We start from the raw sequence: 22,664 nt of genomic DNA, 5'->3' as shown, positions 1-22,664 counted from the left end.
TGCTTCCTAAGTGGACAGTTTGATTTCACAGAAGTGTGATTGACTTAGAGTTACATTGTGTTGTTTAAGTGTTCCCTTTATTTTTTTGAGCAGTGTATATCTATGTATGTTTGTATATATGTGACTATATATATCTCTAGGTATGCATGTGTGTATATGTGTCCATATTTATCTGTGCATGCATGTGTGCTTATATGTGCATATATATATATATATATATATATATATATATATATATATATATATATAAAGACGAAAAAAGGACAGCACTCCAGGTAAAAAAGTAGTGGTGTTTAATCACCCATGTGGATGGCCACCACTACTTTTTTACCTGGAGTGCTGTCCTTTTTTCGTCTTTGTTCATCTGGGGTAAGCAGCTATATCCCTGGACGTAGCACCCATATTGTCTGTTTCCAGTGCCGCCATTATTTCCTTTTTTTTTTATATATATATATATATATATATATATAAAACAAAAAAAGTTCAGTGGCAGCACCGTCAGAGGAGAAAATACGGGTGCAGCTGGCCCAGTGTGGATAAAGACAATCCAAGTAGATAGAATTGCAAAAAAGGGCAGCACTCCAGAAAGTAAAAGAAGAAAAAACTTTAATTACCCATATGGGACAGGCGACGTTTCGGCACATTGAGCCGAAACGTCGCCTGTCCCATATGGGTAATTAAAGTTTTTTCTTCTTTTACTTTCTGGAGTGCTGCCCTTTTTTGCAATTCTATATATATATATATATATATATATATATATATATATATATATTCACATGTATACAGTGGATATGAAAAAAATAACACACCCCTGTTAAAATGTCAGGTTTCTGTGACTTTAGGATTTTTGGAACCCGGACTTGAACCCGAACATTTCAGTAAAAGTTCGGGTTCGGTGTTCGGTGATTTCTCTCCGCTTTTTGAAAGGTTGCAGATCAGCCAATCAACAAGCGTTTAACTCTGTGCCCTTAGAAGCCATCACAGCCATGCCTACTAATGGAATGGCTGTGATTGGCCAGTGCAGCATGTGACCCAGCCTCTATATAAGCTGGAGTCACTCTGCTGTGCTTAGTGTAGGATGCTAACTAGTGATTTCAGGGAGAGAATAGGAGAGAATCTTTGCTCAAAACGTGAATCTAACTCAGCGATCTACATACATTGTGTTGTGTGGGTGCAGGGCACAATTTTTTTATCCTGCCCTGAGCCCAGTGACCGAAAAAATAAAACTTTTATAAGTCAGTTAGGTGGGCGGCGGCGGCCATTTTATGCAAGCTCAGTGCACCAGCACTGCATCTGAGCTTTTGGGACATTAAAATCCAAGCTTTAAAAACAGCACAAATAATCTGTTTTTAAAAAAATCTTGGTGCATTTGACGGCTTAGTCAGTGTGAAATTTAAGCTAGAAATACAGCCATCATTTTCTGGGTTTTTAAAAACACACTTTTTTTTGCCAAAAAACACTATTTTCCAGATCTGCAAGTGTTAAATTCAAGTTTAATATATACAGCTTTCATATTCTGTTACCAAAAAAAACACTTTTTTGGCAATATACAACATCTGGATTAGTCAGTGTGCAATTTAAGCTAGAAATACAGTCATCATTTTCTGTGTTTTTAAAAACACACTTTTTTGCCAAAAAAACACTATTTTCCAGATCTGCAAGTGTTAAATTCAGGTTTAATATATACAGCTTTCATATTCTGTTACCAAAAAAACACTTTTTTGGCAATATACAGTAGGTGTTTGTGAGATTGTGCTTTTAGCACGACAGCGTCGCGCTGATACTCGGCAACATGGTGCCGAGATCTCGCACTCACTGGAATAGTGACAGCACATCCCAGCAAGCGCGTCATAGAAGCGACGGGAGATCCGACTTGGATTCCCGCCAATTCTACACGTGTGCGGCGTTTGTTATGAATCCTGAGGGGGAAGTCCCCGCCAGATTTTAAATAAAAATCCGGCCTGGGTCCCCCCCTCAGGAGCATACCGGGCCCTTAGGTCTGTTATGGGTTGTAAGGAGAGCCCCCCCTACGCCGAAAAAAACGGCGTAGGGGGTCCCCCTACAATCCATACCAGACCCGTATCCAAAGCACGCTACCCGGCCAGCCAGGAAGGGAGTGGGGACGAGCGAGCGCCCCCCCCCCCCCTCCTGAGCCGTACCAGGCTGCATGCCCTCAACATGGGGGGGTTGGGTGCTCTGGGGCAGGGGGCGCACTGCGGCCCCCCCACCTCAGAGCACCCTGTCCCCATGTTGATGAGGACAGGGCCCCTTCCCGACAACCCTGGCCGTTGGTTGTCGGGGTATGCGGGCGGGAGGCTTATCGGAATCTGGGAGCCCCCTTTAATAAGGCGGCCCCCAGATACCGGCCCCCCACCCTAAGTGAATGAGTATGGGGTACATCGTACCCCTACCCATTCACCTGCAAGAAAAGTGGTAAAAACACAAATAAACCACACAGTGTATTAAAATATTTTATTTTTCTGCTCCGGAGGCCGCCCCCTGTCTTCTTTATTAGCTCTTTTACCAGGGGGGGCTCTTCTTCTTCCGCTATCCCGACGGGTCTTCTCCGCTATCCGGGGGGTCTTCTCAACTCTCCGGGGTTCTCCTTCTGTCTTCTCCGCTATCCGGGGGGGTCTTCTCAACTCTCCGGGGTTCTCCTTCTGTCTTCTCCGCTATCCGGGGGGGTCTTCTCAACTCTCCCGGGTTCTCCTTCTGTCTTCTCCGCTATCCGGGGGGGTCTTCTCAACTCTCCGGGGTTCTCCTTCTGTCTTCTCCTTCTGTCTTGTTGACTCGGCGCACCCCGGTTCTTCGTCTCGCGAGACTCGGCGCACCCCGGTTCTTCGTCTCGCGAGACGTCTCGCGAGACGAAGAACCGGGGTGCGCCGAGTCAACAAGACAGAAGGAGAAGACAGAAGGAGAACCCCGGAGAGTTGAGAAGACCCCCCCCGGATAGCGGAGAAGACAGAAGGAGAACCCCGGAGAGTTGAGAAGACCCCCCCGGATAGCGGAGAAGACAGAAGGAGAACCCCGGAGAGTTGAGAAGACCCCCCCGGATAGCGGAGAAGACAGAAGGAGAATCCCGGAGAGTTGAGAAGACCCCCCCGGATAGCGGAGAAGACCCGTCGGGATAGCGGAAGAAGAAGAGCCCCCCCTGGTAAAAGAGCTAATAAAGAAGACAGGGGGCGGCCTCCGGAGCAGAAAAATAAAATATTTTAATACACTGTGTGGTTTATTTGTGTTTTTACCACTTTTCTTGCAGGTGAATGGGTAGGGGTACGATGTACCCCATACTCATTCACTTAGGGTGGGGGGCCGGTATCTGGGGGCCCCCTTATTAAAGGGGGCTCCCAGATTCCGATAAGCCTCTCGCCCGCATACCCCGACAACCAACGGCCAGGGTTGTCGGGAAGGGGCCCTGTCCTCATCAACATGGGGACAGGGTGCTCTGAGGTGGGGGGGCCGCAGTGCGCCCCCTGCCCCAGAGCACCCAACCCCCCCATGTTGAGGGCATGCAGCCTGGTACGGCTCAGGAGGGGGGGGGGGCGCTCGCTCGTCCCCACTCCCTTCCTGGCTGCCCGGGTAGCGTGCTTTGGATACGGGTCTGGTATGGATTGTAGGGGGACCCCTACGCTGTTTTTTTCGGCGTAGGGGGGGCTCTCCTTACAACCCATAACAGACCTAAGGGCCCGGTATGCTCCTGAGGGGGGGACCCAGGCCGGATTTTTATTTAAAATCCGGCGGGGACTTCCCCCTCAGGATTCATAACAAACGCCGCACACGTGTAGAATTGGCGGGAATCCAAGTCGGATCTCCCGTCGCTTCTATGACGGCTCTGTCTCCATCGCGGCAAGCCAGCTCGGCGCTGGCTCCCGCGATGGGGCTCGTAGGTGCTCAATCTCGCCGAGAAAGAGAGCGAGATTGACACAAAATCGGGTTCACCTACTGTACAACATCTGGATTAGTCAGTGTGCAATTTAAGCTAGAAATACAGCCATCATTTTCTGGGTTTTTAAAAACACACTTTTTTTGCCAAAAAACACTATTTTCCTGATCTGCAAGTGTTAAATTCAAGTTTAATATATACAGCTTTCATATTCTGTTACGAAAAAAAAAACACTTATTGGGCAATATACAACATCTGGATTAGTCAGTGTGCAATTTAAGCTAGAAATACAGCCATCATTTTCTTGATTTTTAAAAACACACTTTTTTGCCAGATTCCACTATTTTTCTGGCCTTGCAGCATCTTGACGTTTGAAATTCCAGGGTTATATACTGCTGTCAAATTCAGTTATTAAACAAACACCCGTTTGGGCAAAAAAAATTTAGTTGGCAGCCTTTGCTGCAGATGTCATTGTGAGATACTGCCTTTACATACTGCCTTTCTATTCAGTTATTTGAAATAAAGCCATTTTGGGCACAATTCTTTGATAGCGTCCTAGTGTGGATCAGGGCGCGTGAGATACATCCTTTAAATACAGGGCTTTTATTCAGGTATTTGAAATACAGCCATTTTTGGCAAACAAATTTAATGGCGGCCTAGTGTGAATCAGGGCGTGTGAGATACACTCTGTATATACATGGCTTATATTCTTCTATTAATAACACCCTATTTGGGGTAAAATATACAAATTTTCAGGCCTTGCAGCATCAAGACATTTGAAATTCCAGGGTTATATACTGCTGCCATATTCAGTTATTAAACAAACACCCGTTTGGGCAAAAAATGTTTATTTGGTAGCCTTTGCTGTCATTGTGAGATACACCCTTTATATATTTGGGCTATATTCAGATATTTGAAAATACAGCCATTTGGTGCACAAATCTTTAATTGAGGCCTAGTCTGGTTCAGGGCGTGTGAGATACACCCTTTAAATACATGGGTTTGATTCAGGTATTTGAAATACAGCCATTTTGGGCAAACAAATCTTTAATTGAGGCCTAGTCTGGTTCAGGGTGTGTGAGATACACCCTTTAAATACAGGGGTTTGATTCACGTATTTGAAATACAGCCATTTTGGGCAAACAAATTTAATTGAAGCCTAGTCTGGTTCAGGCCGTATGAGATACACCCTTTATATATTTGGGTTATATTCAGATATTTGAAATACCGCCATTTGGTGCACAAATCTTTATTTGAGGCCTAGTCTGGTTCAGGGCGTGTGAGATACAACCTTTAAATACAGGTGTTTGATTCAGGTATTTGAAATACAGCCATTTTGGGCAAACAAGTTTAATTGAGGCCTAGTCTGGTTCAGGCCGTGTGAGATACACCTTTTAAATACAGGGGTTTGAGTCAGGTATTTGAAATACGGCCATTTTGGGCAAACAAATCTTTAATTGAGGCCTAGTGTGATTCAGGCCATGTGAGATACACCCTGCATATACATGGCTTATATTCTTCTAGTAATAACACCCTATTTGGTGCAAAATACACAAATTTTCAGGCCTTGCGGCATCAAGACGTTTGAAATTCCAGGGTTATATACTGCTGCCATATTCAGTTATTAAACAAACACCCGTTTGGGCAAAAAAAGTTTATTAAGCAGCCTTTGCTGCATATGTCATTGTGAGATACACCCTTTATATATTTGGGTTATAATCAGATATTTGAAATACCGCCATTTGGTGCACAAATCTTTAATTGAGGCCTAGTGTGGGTCAGGCCGTGTGAGATACACCCTGTATATACAGGGGTTATATTCTTCTATTAATAAAACACAATTTTTGGGGCAAAATACAACAATTTTCAGGCCTTGCAGCATCTTGACGTTTGAAATTCCAGGGTTATATACTGCTGCCATATTCAGTTATTAAACAAACACCTGTTTGGGCAAAAAAAGTTTATTTGGCAGCCTTTGCTGCATATTTCATTGTGAGATACACCCTTTATATATTTGGGTTATATTCAGATATTTGAAATACCGCCATTTGGTGCACAAATCTTTAATTGAGGCCTAGTCTGGTTCAGAGCGTGTGAGATACACCCTTTAAATACAGGGGTTTGATTCAGGTATTTGAAATACAGCCATTTTGGGCAAACAAATCTTTAATTGAGGCCTAGTCTGGTTCAGGCTGTATGAGGTACACCCTTTAAATACAGGGGTTTGATTCAGGTATTTGAAATACAGCCATTTTGGGCAAACAAATTTAATTGAAGCCTAGTCTAGTTCAGGCCGGGTGAGATACACCTTTTAAATACAGGGGTTTGAGTCAGGTATTTGAAATAGGGCCATCTTGGGCAAACAAATCTTTAATTGAGGCCTAGTGTGATTCAGGCCGTGTGAGATACACTCTTTAAATACAGGGGTTTGATTCAGGTATTTGAAATACAGCCATTTTGATCAAAAAAAATTAATTGAGGCCTAGTCTGGTTCAAGCAATGTGAGATACACCCTTTAAATACAGGGGTTTGATTCAGGTATTTGAAATACAGCCATTTTGGGCAACCAAATTTAATTGAGGCCTAGTCTGGTTCAGGTTGTGTGAGATACACCCTTTACATACTGTCGTTATATTCTACTATTAAACACCCATTTAGGGCAAGATCCTAAATTCGAGAAATATGAGGAGAGCGTCAAATAAGGGACGTGGCCCAGGTCGTGGTGCAGCTGGTGGAGCTCCTGTTGCAGGGACAGGACGTGGTCAATCTGTGCCAGCTACACGCACAAGTGAAAACCCTTCCTCAGAACCTGCAGCGGTATTTGGTCGGGCCTAATGCGACTCTATGAATGGTGAGGCCTGAACAAGTACAGGCGATAGTAGATTGGGTTGCTAACAGTGCCTCCAGTTCCTTCACATTGTCTCCCACCCAGTCTTCTGCTGAAAGACCAGAGTTGGCACCTGCAGCCGATGTCCATCAGTCTTTCACCTCACCCCCTTGCAAATCAGCCAAGCAGTCTGAGCACTAAGTCATGCCGCAGTCGCTTCTGCTTTTTGATGACTCTGTTAGCACCTAGCCCTGCCCCAGAAGTAGAAGAGATTGAGTGCACCGATGCCCAACCACTTATCTTTCAAGATGAGTACATGGAAGGACCATCGCAGCACGTCTCGGATGATGATGAAACAGGTGCCAACTGCTGGGGCTTTCGAAAGTGTGCAGACCGACAAGGAAGGCAGGGGTGAAGACTGGGTGGAAGATGATGTGGAGGACGATGAGGTCCTCGACCCCACATGGAATCAAGGTCATGCGAGTGACCTATGTAGTTCGGAGGAAGAGGCGGTGGTCGCACAGAGCCAGCAGCACAGCAGAAGAGGGAGCAGGGTGCAAAAGCGGAGCGGCAGTCGTTTAGATAGTACGCCTGCTACTGCCCACCGCAGCAAGGGACCGAGCACACCAAAGCCAGCTCCAAGGAGTTTCCTGGTGTGGCAGTTCTTCAGACAATGTGCTGACAACAAGACACGAGTGGTTTGCACGCTGTGCAATCAGAGCCTGAAGCGAGGCATAAACGTTCTCCACCTGAGCACAACCTGCATGACCAGGCATTTAAGTGCTAAGCACGAGCTGCATTGGAGTAGACACCTCAAAAACAAAGAAAGGTCTCTGGCTCCTCCTGATCCTCTTCTGCTGCAGTCTCGGCCTCTTCATTCACCTCTGGAGTGACAGTGCCACCTGCGACCCCGCAAACAGAGGATCTTCCAGCAACACCACCACCTGGGTCACCAAGCATCTCCACAATGTCCCACGGAAGCGTTCAGCTCTCCATCTCCCAAACGTTGGAGAGGAAGAGTACCCCCCTACCCACCCGCGATCACTAGCCCTGAATGCCAGCATTTCAAAATTACTGGCCTTTGAAATGCTGTCATTCGATATGGTGGAGACAGATAGTTTTAAAGGCCTTATGGCGGTGGCTGTCCCACAGTACGTCGTGCCCAGCCGCCACTACTTATCCAGGCGAGCCATTCCTTCCCTGCACAACCAAGTGTGGGACAAAATCAGGTGTGCACTGCGCAACGCCATCTGTGGCAAGGTGCACCTGACTACGGATACGTGGACCAGTAAGCACGGTCAGAGACGTTATATCTCCATAACAGCACACTGGGTAAATGCAGTGGTGGCTGGGCCTGAGGTGGATAGCAGTTTTGCGCATGTCCTTCCACCACCGAGGATTGCAGGACACTTCAGTTTGCCTCCTGTTGCTTCCTCCTCCTACTCCGCTTCCGTATCCTCTACCGGCTCCTCATCCGGTCAGCGTAACACCTTCACCACCAACTTCAGCACAGCCAGGGGTAAACGACAGCAGGCTGTTTTAAAACGTATCTGTTTGGGGGACAAACCCCACACCGCGCAGGAGCTGTGTACGGGCATGGAACAACAGACCGATGAGTGGTTTGTGCCAGTCAGCCTCAAGCCCGGCCTGTTGGTGTGCGATAATGGGTGAAATCTCGTAGCAGCTGTGGGACTAGTCGTTTTGATGCACATCCCTTGCCTGGCGCATTTGGTGAATTTGGTGGTGCAGAGATTCCTTAAAAATTGCCCCGATATGTCAGAGCTGCTGCATAAAGTGCACGCTTTTGGCGTTCTCACCCTGCCGCTGCTCGTCTGTCAGCGCTGCAGCGTAACTTCGGCCTTCCCGCTCACCGCCTCATATGCGACGTGCCCACAAGGTGGAACTCCACCTTGCACATGCTAGCCAGACTGTGCGAGCAGCAGAGGCGATAGTGGAGTTTCAGCTGCAGCACGCACGGGTGAATTGCTCGGCGGAACAGCACCACTTTATCACCAATGACTGGGCCTCCATGTGTTCCTTGTTGTTCTGTTTCGAGTACTCCACCAACATGGCCAGTGCCGATAACGCTGTTCTCAGCGTTACTATCCTACTTCTATGCCTCCTTGAAAAAACGCTCCTGGTGATGATGGAAGAGGATGTGGGTTTCCGGCCAGTCATTTACAAGTGGCTCCGAGTGTGGGTTCCTGCACACACAAACGCAAGGTACACAATTGTCCAGCCAGGGCACAGTTATGGAGGATGAGGAGGTGGAGGATGAGGAGGAGGAGATGGACGAGGAAGAACCATGTTCACAGCAGGGTGGCACCCAGACCAGCTCATGGCCATCACTGGTGCGTGGCTGGGGGGATACAGAGGACACAGACGATACACCTCCCACAGAGGACAGCTTTTCCTTGCCTTTGGGCAGCTGGCACACATGAGTGATTACATGCTGCAGTGTCTCCGCAACGAGCGCCAAGTTGCCCAAATTCTAACTTGTGCTGATTACTGGGTGGCCACGCTGCTGGATCCCCGTTACAAGGACAACGTACCGTCATTAATTCCCTCACTGGAGCGTGATCGTAAGAGACGTGCGAGTACAAGCGCACGCTGGTAGACATGCTGCTGGTGGCATTCCCACCTGACAGCAGGGGCACAGTGGAAGCACAAGGCAAAGGCAGAAGAAGAGGAAGAGGTCACCAATGCAGCTAGGGCACCGCCAGCACCTCAGAAGGCAGGGTTAGCATGGCCAAAATGTGGAAAAGCTTTGTCAGCATGCCACAACAACCAGCACCCCAGCTGATATGGAACATCTTAGCAGGAGGCAGCATTTCACCAACATGGTGGAGCAGTATGTGTGCACACGCCTACAACTTCTGGGTCTCCAAATTGGGCACATGGCCTGAGCTTGCCCTTTACGCCTTGGAGGTGCTGGCCTGCCCTGCAGCCAGTGTATTATCTGAACGTGTGTTTAGCTCGGGAGGGGGCGTCATCACAGACAAGCGCAGCCGCCTGTCCACAGCCAATGTGGAAAAGCTCACGTTCATTAAAATGAACCAGGCATGGATCCCTCAGGACTTGTCCGAAACCTTGTGCATAATAGACATGGATACCGACACTGTCCAGCCATTGTTATACTGCAGCGCAATTGCTCACTCTTGTATTTTGGATATTTTACACTCTTTTAGAGTGTACCCTAATTTGAAAAAATAAAATTAAAACCCAAAACCTGTGTTGGCTACCTTGTCCTCCTCCACCGCCGCTTCCACCTACACCACTACGTGCACCGCCTCCTCAAACTCCTACTCCATATGGAACTCCACCTCATAAATCAATTTTTTATTTTATTTGTACGAATTTTATTTAATGTCATTTCACATAGAAACATAGAAACATAGAATGTGTCGGCAGATAAGAACCATTTGGCCCATCCAGTCTGCCCAATATACTAAATACTATGGATAGCCCCTGGCCCTATCTTATATGAAGGATGGCCTTATGCCTATCCCATGCATGCTTAAACTCCTCCACTGTATTTGCAGCTACCACTTCTGCAGGAAGGCTATTCCATGCATCCACTACTCTCTCAGTAAAGTAATACTTCCTGATATTACTTTTAAACCTTTGCCCCTCTAATTTAAAACTATGTCCTCTTGTAGCAGTTTTTCTTCTTTTAAATATTCTCTCCTCTTTTACCTTGTTGATTCCCTTTATGTATTTAAAAGTTTCTATCATATCCCCTCTGTCTCATCTTTCTTCCAAGCTATACATGTTAAGGTCCTTTAATCTTTCCTGGTAAGTTTTATCCTGCAATCCATGTACCAGTTTAGTAGCTCTTCTCTGAACTCTCTCCAAAGTATCAATATCCTTCTGGAGATATGGTCTCCAGTACTGAGCACAATACTCCAAATGAGGTCTCACTAGTGCTCTGTAGAGCGGCATGAGCACCTCCCTCTTTCTACTGGTAATTCCTCTCCCTATACACCCAAGCATTCTGCTAGCATTTCCTGCTGCTCTATGACATTGTCTGCCTACCTTTAAGTCTTCTGAAATAATGACCCCTAAATCCCTTTCCTCAGATACTGAGGTTAGGACTGTATCACTGATTTTATATTCTGCTCTTGGGTTTTTACGTCCCAGGTGCATTATCTTGCACTTATCAACATTAAATTTTAGTTGCCATATTTTTGACCATTCCTCTAGTTTTCCTAAGTCCTTTTCCATTTGGTGTATCCCTCCAGGAACATCAACCCTGTTACAAATCTTTGTGTCATCAGCAAAAAGACACACCTTACCATCGAGGCCTTCTGCAATTTCGCTGATAAAGATATTAAACAATATGGGTCCCAGAACAGATCCCTGAGGTACCCCACTGGTAACAAGACCTTGGTCTGAATATACTCCATTGACTACAACCCTCTGTTGCCTGTCCCTCAGCCACTGCCTAATCCATTCAACAATATGGGAGTCCAAGCCCAAAGACTGCACTTTATTGATAAGCTTTCTATGTGGGACAGTATCAAAAGCCTTACTAAAGTCTAGATAAGCGATGTCTACTGCACCTCCTCCATCTATTATTTTAGTCACCCAATCGAAAAAATCAATAAGATTAGTTTGACATGATCTCCCTGAAGTAAACCCATGCTGTTTTTCATCTTTCAATCCATGGGATTTTAGATGTTCCACAATCCTCTCCTTAAGTATGGTTTCCATTAATTTCCCCACTATTGATGTCAGGCTTACTGGCCTATAGTTGCCCGATTCCTCCCTACTACCTTTCTTGTGAATGGGCACAACATTTGCTAATTTCCAATCTTCTGGGACGACTCCTGTTGCCAGCGATTGGTTAAATAAATCTGTTAATGGTTTTGCTAGTTCAACGCTGAGCTCTTTTAATAGCTTTGGGTGTATCCCATCAGGCCCCTGTGACTACTTTGTAATTTACATTTTCGGGTGAAATTCACCAATTTTTGGGTGTATAGTACCACTGCTATACCTAGTAGACCGGTAAAAAAATTAAAATAAATTGTCATTCACATTTTCGGGTGAAATTCACCAATTTTTGGGTGTGATGTACCACTGCTATACCCAGTAGACCGAAAAAAAAATATATATATTTGTCAGTTACATTTTCTGGTGAAATTCACCAAGTTTTGGGTGTGATGTACCACTGCTATAACTAGTAGACAGGTTTAAAAAAAAAAATTGTCAGTTAAATTTTTTGGTGAAATTCAACAATGTTTGGGTGTGATGTACCACTGCTATACCTATTAGACCGGTAAAAAAAAAAAATTATTTGTCAGTTACATTTTCTGGTGAAATTCACAAATTTTTGGGTGTGATGTAACACTGCTATACCGAGTAGACAGGTAAAAAAAAAAAAATTGGTCTGTTACTTTTTTTGTGAAATTCACCAATTTTTGGGTGTAATATACCCCTCTTCTACCTAGTTGACAGCTTAATAAATTTCAATAATTTTTCTTTAACATTTTCGGGTGACAATAAACAATTTTTTTCTGTCATAGACCCCTGCTCTACCAAGTAGACAGGTTAATAAATTTCACAAATCTTTCTGTTACATTCTTGGGTTGACATTATACAATTTTAGATGTGAATAAACCCCTGCTCTGCATAGGTGACAGGGAATAAAATGTAATAAATTCTTCAGTAATTAATGCGTGCCACATCCTTTCATTCAATGCTTAAACTTTAAAAAGTTGTCACACTTTTATGCTTTAATAATTTGTCCCATATTTCAACTCTATAATTTTAAATTTTTAAAAATTAATCCTCCCTTGGATGTGGTCTCTCTTTCTCACGCTCCCTCTCCGGCGTGGAACCCTGATTCCCTGCCACCATGGTAGGCGCAGAAAAGAACATCGAAAGTTGATAGAGCAGATATCAAATTGTATCGTGAACATCACAGGGACGTGCGACATGGTGGGGAAGTAAGTTTGCACACGCCTACACGAACTGACTGACAGGGGTCAGCCCCTGCAACTTCTGGGTCTCCAAATTGGGCACATGGCCTGAGCTTCCCCTTTACCCCTTGGAGGTGCTGGCCTGCCCTGCAGCCAGTGTATTGTCTGAACGTGCGTTTAGCACGATTGCAGGGGGTTATCACAGGTTATATTTCCCAATGTTTTGGGGTGTACCCTAATGTAAAAAATGAAATTTAAAACCAAAAAGCAGTGTAGGCTACCTCCTCCTCCACCGCCGCTTCCACCTACACCGCCACATCCACCGCCTCCTCAATCTCCTACTCCATATGGACCTCGTCCTCCTAGATCAAGATTATAATTTTTTATTTTTACGTATTTTATCTTATTTAAAGTCATTTCCCTATCCATTTGTTTGCAGAGCACTTGCCATGCTCTTAACCACATTCTGATGTCATTTGCAGCCCTCTAGCCCTTTCCAAGACATTTTTACAGCCATTTTAGTGCTCAAAAGTTCGGGTTGACTTCAATGGGGTTCGGGTTCGAGGTCAAGTTCGGGTCCCGAAATCTAACTTTTTTCCAAAGTTCGGCCGAACCCGTTGAACCCGAACATCCAGGTGTCCGTTTAACTCTACCTATAAACTGTACAACTCAATTGAAAAACAAACTGAAATTTTTCAGGTAGAGGGAAGAAAAAATATAAAAATAAAATAATATGGTTGCATAAGTGTGCACACCCTTAAACTAATACTTTGGCACATTTTGACTTGGCAAGATTTGCCCACTCTTTTTTGCAAAAACACTCCAAATCTGTCAGATTGCGAGGGCATCTCCTGTGCACAGCCCTGTTCAGATCACCCAACAGTTTTTCAATCGGATTCAGGTCTGGGCTCTGGCTGGTCCATTCCAAAACTTTAATCTTCTTCTGGTGAAGCCATTCCTTTGTTGATTTGGATGTATGCTTTGGGTCGTTGTCAAGCTGAAAGATGAAGTTCCTCTTCATGTTCAGCTTTCTAGCAGAAGCCTGAAGGTTTTGTGCCAATATTGACTGGTATTTGGAACTGTTCATAATTCCATCTAGCTTAACTAAGGCCCCAGTTCCAGCTGAAGAAAAACAGCCCCAAAGCATGATGCTGCTACCACCATGCTTCACTGTGGGTATTGTTCTTTTGGTGATGTGCGGTTTTGTTTTTGCGCCAAACAGATCTTTTGGAATTATGGCCAAAAAGTTTAACCTTGGTTTCATCAGACCATAACATCTTTTCCCACATGCTTTTGGGAGACTTCATATGTGTTTTTGCAAAATGTAGCCTGGCTTGGATGTTTTTCTTTGTAAGAAAAGGCTTTCGTCTTGCCACTCTACCCCATAGCCCAGACATATGAAGAATACGAGAGATTGTTGTCACATGTATCACACAGCCAGTACTTGTAGGATATTCCTGCAGCTCCTTTAATGTTGCTGTAGGCCTCTTGGTAGCCTCCCAGACCAGTTTTCTTCTCATCTTTTCATCAATTTTGGAGGGATGTCCAGTTCTTGGTAATGTCACTGTTGTGCCATATTTTCTCCACTTGATGATGACTGTCTTTACTGTGTTCCATGGTATATCTAATGCCTTGGAAATTATTTTGTACCCTTCTCCTGACTGATACCTTTTAACAATGAGATCCCTCTGATGCTTTGGAAGCTCTCTGTGGACCATGGCTTTTGCTGTAGGATGCGAAGAAAATTTCAGGCAAGACCAACTAGAGCAGCTGAACTTTATTTGGGGTTAATCAGAGGCACTTTAAATAATGGCAGGTGTATGCTGACTCCTATTTAACATGATTCTGAATGTGATTGCTTAATTCTGAACACAGCTACATCCCCAGTTATAAGAGGGTATGCTCACTTATACAACCACATTATTTTAGTTTTTTGTTTTTTTTCTTCCCTCCACCGAAAAGATTTCAGTTGGTTTTTCGATTGAGTTGTACAGTTTATAGGTCACATTAAAGGTGGAAAAAGTTCTGAAATGATTTATCTTTGTCTCATTTTTTTTACATCACAGAAACCTGAAATTTTAACAGGGGTGTGTAAACTTTTTATATCCACTGTATATGTATATATATATATATATATATATATATATATATATATGGTTGTGTGTGTGTGTGTATATATATACATGTGTGTCTATATGTATACATGTATGTGTGTATATATGTGTCTATATTTATCTGTGCATGCATGTGTGTAACTACAGTTTCAAGAAAAAGTATGTGAACCCTTTGGAATGATATGGATTTCTGCACAAATTGGTCAAAAATGTGATCTGATCTTCATCTAAGTCACAACAATCGACAATCACAGTCTGCTTAAACTAATAACACACAAATAATTAAATGTTATCATGTTTTTATTGAACACACCATGTAAACATTCACAGTGCAGGTGGAAAAAGTATGTGAACCCTTGGATTTAATAACTGGTTGAACCTCCTTTGGCAGCAATAACTTCAACCAAACGTTTCCTGTAGTTGCAGATCAGACTTGCACAACAGTCAGGAGTAATTCATGACCATTTCTCTTTACAGAACTGTTTCAGTTCAGCAATATTCTTGGGATGTCTGGTGTGAATCGCTTTCTTGTGGTCATGCCACAGCATCTCAATCGGGTTGAGGTCAGGACTCTGACTGGGCCACTCCAGAAGGCGTATTTAATTCTGTTTAAGCCATTCTGTTGTTAATTTACTTCTATGCTTTGGGTCGTTGTCCTGTTGCAACACCAATCTTCTCTTGAGCTTTAGCTGGTGGACAGATGGCCTTAAGTTCTCCAGCAAAATGTCTTGATAAACTTGGGAATTCATTTTTCCTTCGATGATAGCAATCCGTCCAGGCCCTGATGCAGCAAAGCATGCCCAAACCATGATGCCCCCACCATCATACTTCACAGTTGGGATGAGGTTTTGATGTTGGTGTGCTGTGCCTCTTTTTCTCCACACATAGTGTTGTGTGTTTCTTCCAAACAACTCAACTTTGCTTTCATCTGTCCACAGAATATTTTTCCAGTACTGCTGTGGAACATCCAGGTGCTCTTGTTCAAACTGTAAACGTGCAGCAATGGGTTTTTTTGGACAGCAGTGGCTTCCTCTGTGGTATTCTCTCAAGAAATTCATTCTTGTTTAGTGTTTTACGTATCGTAGATTCGCTAACAGGGATGTTAGCATATGCCAGAGACTTTTGTAAGTTTTTAGCTGACACTCTAGGATTCTTCTTCACCTCATTGAGCAGTCTGCGCTGTGCTCTTGCAGTCATCTTTACAGGACGGCCACTCCTAGGGAGAGTAGCAGCAGTGCTGAACTTTCTCCATTTATAGACAATTTGTCTTACCGTGGACTGATGAACAGCAAGGCTTTTGGAGATACTTTTATAACCCTTTCCAGCTTTTAGTCAAGTCAACAATTCTTAATCGTAGGTCTTCTGAGAGCTCTTTTGTGCGAGGCATCATTCACATCAGGCAATGCTTCTTGTGAAAAGCAAACCCAGAACTGGTGTGTGTTTTTTATAGGGCAGGGCAGCTGTAACCAACACCTCCAATCTCATCTCATTGATTGGACTCCAATTGGCTGACACCTCACTCCAACAGTCTAGGGGTTCACATACTTTTTCCACCTGCACTGTGAATGTTTACATGGTGTGTTCAATAAAAACATGGTAACATTTAATTCTGTGTGTTATTAGTTTAGGCAGATTGTGATTGTCTATTGTTGTCCCTTAGATGAAGATCAGATCAAATTTTCTGACCAATTTGTGCAGAAATCCATATCATTCTAAAGGGTTCACATACTTTTTTCTTGCAACTGTATGTATCTATATGAATGTATGTGTCTATATATATCTATGTATGAATTTATGTCTATATATATAAATATATATATATATATATACACGTGTGTGTGTGTATATGCCTGTATGTATATATATATATATATGTATATATACAGTACAGACCAAAAGTTTGGACACATCTTCTCATTCAAAGAGTTTTCTTTATTTTCATGACTATGAAGGCATCAAAACTATGAATTAACACATGTGGAATTATATACATAACAAACAAGTGTGAAACAACTGAAAATATGTCATATTCTAGGTTCTTCAAAGTAGCCACCTTTTGCTTTGATTACTGCTTTGCACACTCTTGGCATTCTCTTGATGAGCTTCAAGAGGTAGTCCCCTGAAATGGTCTTCCAACAGTCTTGAAGGAGTTCCCAGAGATGCTTAGCACTTGTTGGCCCTTTTGCCTTCACTCTGCGGTCCAGCTCACCCCAAACCATCTCGATTGGGTTCAGGTCCCGTGACTGTGGAGGCCAGGTCATCTGGCGCAGCACCCCATCACTCTCCTTCATGGTCAAATAGCCCTTACTTTCAAAGTTTTCCCAATTTTTCGGCTGACTGACTGACCTTCATTTCTTAAAGTAATGATGGCCACTCGTTTTTCTTTACTTAGCTGCTTTTTTCTTGCCATAATACAAATTCTAACAGTCTATTCAGTAGGACTATCAGCTGTGTATCCACCTGACTTCTCCTCAACGCAACTGATGGTCCCAACCCCATTTATAAGGCAAGAAATCCCACTTATTAAACCTGACAGGGCACACCTGTGAAGTGAAAACCATTTCAGAGGACTACCTCTTGAAGCTCATCAAGAGAATGCCAAGAGTGTGCAAAGCAGTAATCAAAGCAAAAGGTGGCTACTTTGAAGAACCTAGAATATGACATATTTTCAGTTGTTTCACACTTGTTTGTTATGTATATAATTCCACATGTGTCAATTCATAGTTTTGATGCCTTCAGTGTGAATCTACAATTTTCATAGTCATGAAAATAAAGAAAACTCTTTGAATGAGAAGGTGTGTCCAAACTTTTGGTCTGTACTGTATATATATATATATATATATAGAGAGAGAGAGATATAAAATGTGTGTATTTATGTGTATAGGTACCTATTGTCTATGCCTATGCATGTATTTGTCTCTCTCTCTCTCTTTATGTATATATATATATATATATATATATATATATATATACACATAGTTTTTTTTAGAAAATATGTTGGTGATCGTAATTTATCATATTTTCACCCTATAAGATGCACCCTATAAAATTAAAGTGGTTATCAGTATGCAGGAGGTGCAGGGAGCAATGAGTCTAGTGCTCTACAAGTTGCACTCTCTTCTCCTTGGTCTTCTTCCGGGCGACGTCCACAACAACATTATCTGTACATGTACCGCCCCAGATCTGGCAGGACAGTCTCAGAGTCCGATGGCTGTCCTGCCTTACTGGGAGGGCTGTGGCATGTCTTGCTCTTACCTGCCTCTGCATTTTTAGGATGCAGAGACAGTTGAGTGCAATGGTGCTGTCATGTGTGTTCTTTTCACCAGGGGAACAGGACGAGTTTTATTTTTTATTTTATTAACAATTCAGGGGCCGCCACTACTGTGAGGGGCCACTAAAGGAGGCGTTCTACTGTAAGGGGAATTTCAGTTTTGTTGGCCCCAAAGGGGACTGGGTGGAATTGGGACATGTATAGACAGACATTAAGCAGGGTTAGAGGCATGGCTACTGCTGATAATGGCCTTCCTTGGGCTTTTTTAACAATTGAAAGCTATGACCATGTACTAGATTATCTGTATTCAGAAAGCTATCACTGTTATCTGTGGTGTTACGTAGGACTACAGGTGACATCTACCACATTATCTGTACTCAGAGATTTATCACTGTGTTATTTGTAGTGCTACATAGGACTGCAGATAAAACTTTTACGGAATATCCGAAGGAGTCCCATAGACTCAGATACCACAGGTCCCATTCTCCCATAGAAGTAAATGGAAGGAGCCACACATGTCGATTAACTCCATACACTGCCATAGGAGTCAGCATCTGTCGCACTTTTATTGTAAATCCACAGAAACATTAGATGAGAATTGCAGGTTACCCCGTGGTTGCTACATAGGAATGTGCCGTTAGTAAGAGATTGCCCACCTTTCATGATGTATCGCCCAGCAACCTAAATGCTTCGCTCAGCAATAGCAGAGGCTTAGAGGGAACACTGCCCCCTGGCCCTTTCAGTGCAGCTCCTGGCCCTTATCTGCACCCCTTGGCCCTTGTCTGCACCCCCCTGGCCCTTGTATGTGCCCCCCTGGCCCTTGTCTGTGCCCCCCTGGCCCTGGCCTATGCCCCCCCTGGCCCTGGCTGCACCTTCCTGGCCCTGGCCTGTGCCACCCCTGGCCCCTGTCTGTGCCCTATTGGTCCTTATCTGCACCCCCCTAGCCCCTGTCTGTGCCCCCTCCCCGGCCCCTGTCTGCATCTCCCTGGTTCTTGCCTGTGCCCCCTCTGACCCTTATCTGCACCCCCCTGGCCCCTGTCTGTGCCCCCTTGGCCCTGGCCTGTCCCCTCTCTGGCCCCTGTCTGAGCCCCCCTGGCCTGTTGACCCCTGGCCCTTATCTGCACCCCCTGGCCCTTATCTGCACCACCCTGGCCCTTATCTGCGCCCCCCTGGCCCCTGTATGCACCTCCCTGGCCCTTGTCTGTGCCCCCTCTGGCCCTTATCTGCACCCCCTGGTCCTGGCCTGTGCCCCTCTAGCCCCTGGCCTGTCACCTCCCTGGCCCCTATCTGCACCTCCCTGGCTCTTGTTTGTGCCCCCCTTGGCCCCTGTGTGCACCTCCCTGGTCCCTTGTCTGTGCCCCCCCTGGTCCCTTGTCTATGCCCTCCTGGTCCCTTGTCTATGCCCCCCTGGTCCCTTGTCTATGCCCCCCTGGTCCCTTGTCTATGCCCCCCTGGTCCCTTGTCTGTGCCCCTTTTCCTTGTCTGCCCCCCTGGCCCTTGTTTGCGCTTCTGGGCCTTGTTTGTGCCCCTGGCTCTTATCTGCGACCTCCTGATCCTGGCCTGTGCCCCCCCGACCCCAGTCTGCACCTCTATGGCTCTTGTATGTGCCCTCCCTGGTCCCTTGTCTCTGCCCCCTATGGCCCTTATCTTCACCCCCTGGCCCTGGCCTGCGCCCCCCTGGCCCCTGTCTGTCCCCCCCTGACCCTGGCCTGTCACCCCCCTGGCCCCCGTCTGCACCTCCCTGGCCCTTGTCTATGCCCCCATGGTCCTTATCTGCACCCCCCTGGCCGTGGCCTGTGCCCCCCTGGCCCCTGTCTGTCCCCCCCTGACCCTGGCCTGTCACCCCCCTGGCCCCTGTCTGCACCTCCCTGGCCTTTGTTTGTGCCCCCCGGCCCTTATCTGCATCCCCCTGGCCCTGGCCTGTGCCCCCCTGGCCCTTGCCTGTGTCCTCCCGGCCCCTGTCTGCACCTCCCTGGCCCATGTCTGTGCCCCCCCCTGGTCCCTTGTCTATGCCCCCCTGGTCCCTTGTCTGTGCCCCCCCAGGTCCCTTGTCTATGCCCCCCCTGGTCCCTTGTCTATGCCCCCCTGGCCCTTGTCTCTGCCCCCCCTGGCCCTTGTCTTTGCCCCCCCTGGCCCTTGTCTTTGCCCCCCCTGGCCCTTGTCTGCCCCCCTGGCCCTTGTTTGCGCCCCTGGCCATTGTTTGTGCCCCTGGCTCTTATCTGCGACCCCCCTGGTCCTGGCCTGTGCCCCCCTCGATCCTGGACTGTGCCCCCCCCGGACCATGACTGCACCTCCCTGGCCCTTGTATGTGCCCTCCCTGGCCATTGTATGTGCCCCTGACCCTTGTCTGCACCCCCTGGCCTTTGCCTGCGCCCCCCTGGGCCTGGCCCATGTCTGCGATCTTGACTAGTCAAAGGAGTGGGGTTTGCATGGGAGGATGGAGTTGCAAAGTGCGGCGGGGGTTGGGGGGGCCCGTACAAAAATTTGCTGTGGGACCCAGTCACTTCTAGCTATGCCCCCGGGGCAGATATACTATTGAAATGCACTAGAATACTAGTGCACACACCATGCACCACATTTATTAATTGCCTGAACATGTCTTCTGTTTTTGTGTGCAGTAATGCCAAAGATGGGCTATTTATATATGAAGGAATTATTTTTACAAAACTGTCATGACTTGACTACATCTAACTGCGTATTTACAGTTTAAAGGTCCATTCACACGTCCGTAGTGGATTGCGGATCCGCAAATTGCGGATCCACAATACACCCAGCCGGCACCCCCATAGAACTGCCTATTCTTGTCATGTTCTATTTTTTTCCAGAGCCGCGGACTGGAAGATCAGTGAGCACTGTGTACTGTCTGCATCCATTCCTGCTCCATTGGAACGGATGCGGACTTGTGAATGGACCCTAAATAAGCAAGAAATTACATTCCAAACATAAGAACCTGCCTCATCTCAATAACCCCTTTTTACATTGGAACCAACCAGGCTCAGCTGAAAACCTGGGGTCCAGCTTCAGAGACCTCCAGTGGACAGCTGTTACCTTAGGGGAGAACTCCGGTAGCCCATACATTTCTTGATGTCTAAAGTCCCTAATAAGAAATGGAAACTGGCCTTCTTGATGAGACAACCCATGTAATGTCTAGAGAAGAAACTTTCCCGCTGTTTGTAAAATATCTTACCTAATCCAGTCAGTGTAACAGTAACTTGTGATTGAACCTTCCCGAAATAGTTTTCAGCTTCACAGACATAGGTGCCATCATCTCCTACCCAAAGGTCTGAAAGATATCACAAAGTTATTATGTTCCATTCATTACAAGACAGCTACACATTAGTTGTACTACAGGACTAGAATTGGTTAAAAGGAGAACTTTGTTTTCTCTAGGAGTCTTTTAATATCCTTCACTTCCATTTGCTTTGGCGATTTTTTACATCTTTGTACAAAAATACTCACTGTTAATCTGTAGTATGCCGCTTTTCTGATTATATATAAGTGGCTTTGAAGAGGCTGATGAGGTGTTTAATTTTCTCCATGTTATCTTTGGTTCTGGAATGCCTTGGGCAGTGCAGGACAATGTGACATCTGATCCTATATCCATTGCTATATCGTCTGGAGTCTCTATGAGCAGAGGTGCAGCTGGAAGAAAGTTATAATTCCAGGAAATATTATTAACTATACATATGCGTGTTTTTAGTATGTATATGAGACATAAGAATATGCATTAACTTACAGCCAACACTCAGTGACACTTGGCCACTTGCGCTTCCAGCTTCATTAGCTGCCACACAGGTATAATCCCCAGCATCAGAATACTTTGTATTTTTAATTGTCAAAGTTCCAAGATGGTTCTCAATAGATATTAATGATGATGTACTTAATTGTAAATTACCTGGATGAAAGAATATTACAAGAACATTACAATATATTGATATAAGCTTAAACCAGATGTGGGAGTGCTTTGTTCAATACCTTTAAACCAGTTCACTTGGGGCTTTGGAATGCCAGTAGTTTTACATTCCACTGTAGTTTCTCCATTAACTGCAACCAACATTTCTTTTTTAACAACTGTCACAACTGGCGCCTCTAGAAAACAATCACAATTATAGAACATATATTAGAATTGGCAGAAAATAATAAAATTATGTATAAAAGTTGAACATACTATCCATTCCAATATACAGTGCAGTCAAGGTGACAGAGGTGATGGACACTTAGCTTCATTCCCCCTTAATCTATTGGGGGGGGGGGGGGTTAAGACCACATATACAGTTCCCTTTATACATGAAACTGCTCACATATTCACTATGTATACATGGTTTTTAAAGAGGTAGGAGACACAGTAGGATAGCGCACCACACTTAATAGGTTTAGTACAACCTATTACAATGTATACCCACTGTATTATCCAAATATTGCATATGATCAATCTGTAATGGGCAGCGCAGTGGCTCGTTGTTCAGCACTGGTGTCTTGCAGCACAGTTCAAATCCAATGAAGGACAACATCTGTATGGATTGGGTTTGTATGTCTTCCTGTGTTTGCATGGGTTTCCTCCCTCACTCCAAAATGTGGTGATGGGGAACTTTTTTAACTTGTGATTGTGAGCTCACGAGTGATAATAATGTCTGTGGAATATGTCAGC

General features: G+C 45.1%; 1 protein-coding gene across 3 annotated transcripts in view; it reads right to left on the bottom strand.

Moving 5' to 3' along the window:
* HMCN1 (hemicentin 1) overlaps positions 1-22,664 on the bottom strand; it is a 723,834-nt gene that overhangs the window by 606,874 nt on the left and 94,296 nt on the right. For all 3 annotated transcript variants that reach the window (XR_005774384.1, XM_040408842.1, XM_040408843.1), the window contains 4 exons: positions 21,992-22,105; positions 21,753-21,911; positions 21,476-21,658; positions 21,204-21,299 (listed from right to left, as the gene is read on the bottom strand). Coding sequence is in view for 2 of the 3 variants with exons in the window: in XM_040408842.1 (XP_040264776.1) it covers positions 21,204-21,299; positions 21,476-21,658; positions 21,753-21,911; positions 21,992-22,105 (552 nt within the window). In the remaining variant the exon portion in view is untranslated. The remainder of the gene's footprint in view (positions 1-21,203; positions 21,300-21,475; positions 21,659-21,752; positions 21,912-21,991; positions 22,106-22,664) is intronic.

This window comes from Bufo bufo, chromosome 9 (genome assembly GCF_905171765.1).
Source record: "Bufo bufo chromosome 9, aBufBuf1.1, whole genome shotgun sequence".
NCBI lineage: Eukaryota > Metazoa > Chordata > Amphibia > Anura > Bufonidae > Bufo > Bufo bufo.
The sequence above is the reverse complement of the archived record's forward strand: the minus strand, read 5'-3'. Positions and strand labels throughout refer to the sequence as shown.